At 32.8% G+C, this 7,080-nt stretch overlaps 1 protein-coding gene across 1 annotated transcript; it reads right to left on the reverse strand.

Annotated features, from left to right (window-relative positions):
- Nucleotides 1-2,427: 2,427 nt before the first annotated feature.
- LOC143635910 (tetraspanin-3-like) lies at nt 2,428-6,291 on the reverse strand. The gene is made up of 3 exons (XM_077103622.1): nt 5,879-6,291; nt 5,121-5,285; nt 2,428-2,865 (listed from the first exon to the last, which is right to left on the reverse strand). The coding sequence occupies exons 1-3, from the start codon at nt 6,224-6,226 to the stop codon at nt 2,518-2,520; spliced, it is 861 nt and encodes a 286-aa protein (XP_076959737.1). The 5' UTR covers nt 6,227-6,291; the 3' UTR covers nt 2,428-2,517.
- Nucleotides 6,292-7,080: the final 789 nt, after the last annotated feature.

A 7,080-nucleotide genomic window follows, 5' to 3' on the forward strand; every position in this document is an offset into this window, starting at 1 on the left:
GATTATTTTTCCCTGTGTATTATGAACTCAGTGAGGTCCGTTGACTTATATACGAATACATGGAAAGGATTTTTAGTGTTTAACGAGACCATAATTTGTCTAAAGACTGGGGAAAATATTGTAGTTAAACAAAATGTTGATGAAAATGGAAGTGATTTTAATTGAATAGTGGAGTTCTATTCAAAACTACGTAGTTTTGATAGGTTTATCGTACAAGCTTATATACATAGCCTCACAAGTCAAGCTTATAGTTCAAGTTTGCGACTTCTGGTGCCACTTCATTCTATTCAAAATGATGAGTTACTTGGTCAGATGGGTATCACAATTCAATACATATATAATTTGTAAGCATGTAAAATGACTTGTTCTTCATTCAACCCCCTATTTTATATAGGGTATTTTTATAATTTAAAGAGTGATTTAAGGTGTTGTGAGTGAAAAGTTTTTACATTTTAGAAAACGTAGTAATTTTTCTGTATATTTGAAAAGTTACTGTTCATATCCTATAACTTTTAAATATATTTTGAAAGTGTTTGTGAGCGAAGAAATACAAATAATAATGATAAAGGTAAAAATATATTATTTAATTGAAATGTGAGGAGAAGTATGATGATTTTTAGTATAATTTTGAATTTAAAGATATGAGGTTGTATATGAATGCTCTAATCATTATGCTTTCAAATTTCAGAACGTGTTTAAACTGGTATCCATGTGACGAAAAGCAAAAAAAGATTCATATGCATAGAAAAGGTTTTCACTTTTCAGATAGTTCTCTATCTAAAACATTTAAGAAAACCTAAATTAAGCATTCTGTTCAAGATTTCAAGATTGTTAGTTTTAAAATTTGAGAGTATTGTTGGTTTTAACTTCTAACCCTTAACACCCTCGGTCTATTTATATGAGTTCATTTAACCCACAAATGCAATAAAATTAACATATTTTAATTTGTTACAATATGACTAATTATATTGCACAAGTCTTGAACTTTGTATATCCGAAGTTTTGGATGTTACAATTATAAATCATACCTATTGAACAAAATAAGTTGTAGTGCATTGCATTAAGATAAAGTTAGTGCATGATTACATAAATCATCCTTGAACAATAAGTCTTTTAACACATTGGAGGATCGCCCCAACTAACAAACCCATGTTTGATCCACGTTCATGTTTTCCAGAAATTAGGTTCGATTTATTTGTTTTGGAACATCCAATATTAGCTTACTACTCTAGTACAACAATAGAAACGACGCCTAGGATTTGAGAACATCATGAGTTGCGAATTGATGTTGGAGAACCACATTAATAAATCACCATTATTAATCTCTCATGTTCCATCATTCGTGTGGACGAGAAGGAAGTTTGAAGAAACATGTGACATGGACATCTACATGGCATATGTTGAAAGAGGGAAAGAAATAACACCTTAAACCTTACCATTAGTTATATGCAATGATAAAATTGGGAAAGGGCGCCAAACGGCAAGTTGCCCTTAGGGGCGCTACTTGGCTAAAAAGGAAATGGGCTCTTTTAGTGGCGTCCGTCAACTTTCCAACCAATCAAAATCATATGTTCATATTTTTTTTTTATAAAAATAATAATAATATAGTAGAAAGTTAGTAAGAGCATTGCATACATGATAGTGACGTGTCAGGTGTTTTTCACTTTATAGTTAGATCACTAAAAGTATTCTTAGTACTATGGGTGTTCAAGGTTCGGTTCAAAACCATGAAACTGCCCAAACCTGTCATCGGTTTGGTTTAATGGTTGGTTTTTAATCCTAACTTTTGGTTGGTCGATTTCAAAATTTCAAACGGTAGCGAACGGTTTGGTTTACGGTTTATGCCGAAAACCAACCTTATAAAATCGAACCGGACCGTATGATTACTTAATATAAAATTTTTAAATATTTTATATTATACATGCATGTACACAAATATATTGATAGACATAATTAAATTATAGTTATTAGTGTGATAAAATACTAACATGAAAGTATAAATGAGCCAAGCCCCAAATCCTATGTTAGGCTTACCATTAGACAACTTACTTTGTGACTGTGTTTTATATATTTCAAAACAGTTTTCTGTGGACAACATATAAAATTATCATATTTTGAAAATTATTTACAACCTTTTAATAAATGTATCATAAGACATCATGTATAAAAACCTAACAATCCTAAAGTGTGAAACCAAACCGGAACCAAATCGTTACTAATGGTTTAGTTTTGTTTAGTTTAAAAGTTCTATGGTTTAGTTTCGGTTTACAAAATTCAAAAATCGTTACTAACGGTTTGGTTCACTTTTTAATCTAAAAACCACGAAAACCATACCATAAGCACCCCTATCCAGTACTTTAATGTTTCTAATTAATCTCATCCGTCAACATATGACTATGTGACCCTAATATCCAACCATATGTACACATGTCAAATTCAAAACATAGCCACCTTAAAAAAAACATGGTCCCATCAAATGGACAAAATCATCTTAAATCCAAACAACAATCAAGCCAACTAGAAATGTATCCGAGTGGGCCGCGCCTTCTCCATCCTAGTTTCACCATACGGTTCATCATTATCCATCCTCTTGTCGTTCCTAAACGCACCATAAGCAACGACATAGGCAATGACCAACGCGATTAGAACAACAATGTTGATAACCGACACCTTCCTCCAACTCTTCCTTAAGCTCCCTAACACTCCCGCCTTACACGAGTCACAGTTGTAGCATAATTGCTCTTGATCATTGCTCCACCTATTGCAGTCAAGATTGCTAGGTAATGCTGCTGAATTCACCGGGGTCCACACGGTCTCGTTCACATAAGTGTACCCGCACTCTGTTGGTGGCTTGCAACATCCAGACTGGAAACATGTTCACACATTAATATTAAGTTTATTTAGTAAATTAATCGTTCTGAAAACATGTTATGTTATGGAATATAGAACATGCAAAAACATGTTCAAATTTTTATTTAATAGTTGTTAGGTTCTCCATTGTGGAGGGGCTAAGGAGGTGTCAAAAGCCAAGTCACCCGCTAGAGCTGGTGCCAAATCACAACACCATCATTATCACTCAGGCGTCAAACCCATTTTTACTCTCCAGCGCCATCCCATTAACGCCCTACCCCCTTTTGGTGGGTGAGCCTCACTTCAAACTCACCAATCATATGCAAACACACACACACTCACATTTATTTTATTATTACTTTTTTTATTATGTAAATATTAGTTAAATCACAACTTGTTAGTTAAGGATGAACTAGTTAAAACGTCACGTCACAGCCACGTACACAGTGGGCTTTAACAAACCAACTTGTGAACCAGGGTGTTATGGGTTAAAAAGTTATTATGGATGGTGGAGAAAATAAAGAAAAATAAAAAGATGTTTGATTGTTAGTGGGTTACCCCACCTTTTTCCTGTCATAAGGAAAGTTATGGCGTTAATCAGGGCCGTCTCCGAGAATTTAAATACATCAGCCGAGCCAAAAATAAATAAGCCTGTAGGTCTTAACGAAAATTTTTTATTCGCTAATATATATGGATAAAACTTTTATCGATCTATTTATTATAAACATAATTCATTTTGAGCAAGTAATTATCTAATAAAACATTACAAATAACTTTATTATTAACACCAAAATAACATATATATGTAACATGTATAAAAAAATTTGTGCCCCTGAAACTTATGTGCCCGGCCGATGGTGCGGCTCGCACATCCTCCGAGCCTCCCCTGGCGTTAATTAACGCCCACAACGCCGAAGAAAAGGGGGGGGGGGCATAACACCGTTGCCGCAGTGTAGCCATCGTTATGAGTGCACAACCTCAACTTTAACGACCATTTTACAGCTCCGTAACAATCAGCCTTAACCCACCACGACACAAATTTAAAATGTTATTCCATAATTACCCTTTATATATAAAGTGAGCTCTCTGATCTATGCATGTGAAAAGTCCCATTGGCATGCCAGCCAATGTCTTGGTTGTGGTAGTTTCGTCCTTTTGTGTTGACGGTCAATTGGACGGTGAAGATTAATTAAGGATATTAAAGGGCTATAATATTTATATGTTATATTTTTCCTGAAAAACCTCACTCCTAAAAGTTTAATTGTACTTTAAATATTAAAATGTAAACAAAATAATGAAGTGTAGTTTCGAAACATTTTCCACGAAACCCTCTTTCTTATACTATACGTTTAAGTTACCAGTTATTTTGTTGTGACATAATATAGGGTTTTTTTTTTAATCTAGAGTATGCGTGTATAACCTTTTAATGCATAAAAAATCCAAATCCCTTAAATTTTGATATAAGTTATGTCAGAAACAGAGTAGTTGTGTCATAAATCGAGTTGTAATCGATATAGAAAATTTGGAGGTATCCCATAAAAAAATTTGAAGAAGGAAAAATCCTATATCTATATCTGCTCTGATTATATACACTTTACCGTGAAAGTTAAGGAATGTCCCGAAGGCCCAGACACCCTCTCACCCCCCGATTCACCCTTGTAGACACGACTCATTTTATTTCGCAATACAAATAAAGTAAACATGTTTTATATAGTTATAAAAGTAAAGCAAAAGTTATCCTATAAATAAAATTAAAAATATTAGAAGGATGTAATATTAAGGGGTTGTTTGGTTCATTCAGATCTGAATGAATCAAATTTAAATAAGCCTCTGTCTCATTCAGCAACAAGAATAAGTCTGAATAATTCAGACATAATTTTAACCATTCAGATTTTTTCTATTTGGAACTAAACATCTAGTCTGAATAAATCAGATATTTACATTTGAATGCTTCCATTTAGATGTAAACAAACAGCCCCTTCTAAGTATTTAAAGAATACAAATAATAGGACCCGTAATTTACTTGGTAGTTTGAAGGAAAGTAAAATTTTCTAATATATAAAAAGGGAGAAACCACAATAAAAGTTAAATAATGCAAATAGTGGTTAGAAGTTAGAACATTAAATAAAAAACTAAGCAAGGATATATCTGAACTCACACCGACTTTCTAAAATTACATTAAAAAATATTATTATTATAATTATATTATGCAATATCTCCCATTTATTTTTATTAACTGTTTAAAAGACAAAAGAAACGACGGTGATCACCTGAATAGGATTGAGCTTTCGCAGGTAATACATGTCAGCAGTCTCCGGATACCCACCAATGACCCGACCCGTTTTAGCACAAGCTTTTGAATCATGAATACAAGATCTAATTTTACCCCAGTAACTGTCACTGGCAACCCGATCCTTGAGCCAACCCGAATAGTCCTGCAAATGAGGGTGTTCAATAAACCCAAAAAATAGATCAAAAACCAATTCACCAAAAAAAACCAAAATGAAACAAAAACCAATGACTTTGTTTTATGTTTTTATAAAAACCGAATTTACATTTCACTTTTGGTTTCACATGTAATATAAACCCAACCTAAACGAATTTATAGATTTTCATTTTTCATTTAAATAATTTATAAAAAGTTAATAAAATGTAACTTAAATAATTTAGCTCAGATATCTCATAAATTATTAATCTGTTTACAAATTAAAAAAATATGAGTTAGACCAAAATTAATTATTTTGAGTCTGTATTTTTTTCTAAACAATTTCTAGTTTAAAATATAATAAAAATGTAACTTAAATATTTTAGCTCAAATATCTTATAAATTAATAATCGATTAACTATTAATTGAAAAAATGATTTAAATCAAAATTAATTATTTTAAGCCAATTTTTTTCTAGCTTAAATGACAAAACAAAAATAAAAGCTGAAATCTAACATAACCTTGAAATTTTAAAAATATAAAAACCAAAGTCTTGGTTTTTGGTTCGGTTTTAACCCAAAACCGACCGAAACAAACCCCTACCTGCAAGTAGTAATCCGGGTAAACCCGGTTCAACACGGGTCGACCGGATCCTTTATCCGTAACCGCGTAGGCAAATATAATAAACCCGATCAACACCGCAATAATAACAAACATTGCCCACAAGTAAAGGTACATGAGGAAGGTGTTTCTATAACACGCGCCGGCAATACCAGCGAGTGAGACGACCATGATGGAGACTCCAATGACGATTAATGGCCACTGAAGGAAAGTCATGCAGTCGGAGTTGTTGGCGCGTGTACTGAGCCATATGCCACCAGAGAGAATGGGTATTGAGAGGATGAAAGTGAGGAGGTTGAGTAAGCCAATCAAGTGGTTGCTTGTTCTCATGATTTGAATCTGAACTTGAACCTGTGTGTTTGCAGAGGTTGTGGTTTGTGAATGAATATTATTATATGTGAACAAAGGGAAGTGTTTTGTTTTTGTTTTTGAATTAATATTGGTGCATTTATAGGAAGACAACTACCTCACATTAATCATATAATTCATTATTCAATTTTTTTTTATTTTTTTTTTTACATAGAAGCATTTATCGGAGTACTTATGTAACATTGTAACTTGTTAAATAACGGGTTCAGGTAACCGTAACTTGTCAAGAGAGAAAATTACCTAAATAGGTCTTTTGAAAAGAGAGAAAAACAAAAGTATTTTATTTTTCAAAAATAGCCCATCAAATCCAATTTTCACGTGACATTGGGAATTTTTCCGTGAGTTTTCGTGGACCAATCAAGATCTGCCATGGGTTTTTCATTCCCACCTACCACACAACTTTTCATCCCAAATCTATCTTAAACGTTACTTTTGAAATCAAATCTATCATGACGAAAACCAACTTTAACGTGATGTTTCAAGCTGTTTTCGTTGGCAACGTGAGTTTTCAAATTTATGGTTTTTAAAGTTTTTTTGAAATTCATCTTTGGAGATGAATTTCAAATGAATTTCGTATTTAAAAAAAATCATATTCATCATCTTCATCCTCATATTCATTTTCATCACCTTAATCATCTTCATCATTATTCCGGTCACCGTTACTGCCACCGGATCTTTAACCAAATTCCTCAACCTCCTCAACTCTAATAATGTATCAAAAACCATCTTTTTGAAAACTCACGTTGCCGACGAAAACAACTTGAAACATCACGTTAAAGTTGGTTTTCTTTAGGATTGATTTGATTTCAAAAGTA

Source organism: Bidens hawaiensis, unplaced genomic scaffold (assembly GCF_021521415.1).
Source record: "Bidens hawaiensis isolate Kalapana, Puna unplaced genomic scaffold, B.hawaiensis_p1.1 tig00007738_1, whole genome shotgun sequence".
NCBI classification, from domain to species: Eukaryota; Viridiplantae; Streptophyta; class Magnoliopsida; order Asterales; family Asteraceae; genus Bidens; species Bidens hawaiensis.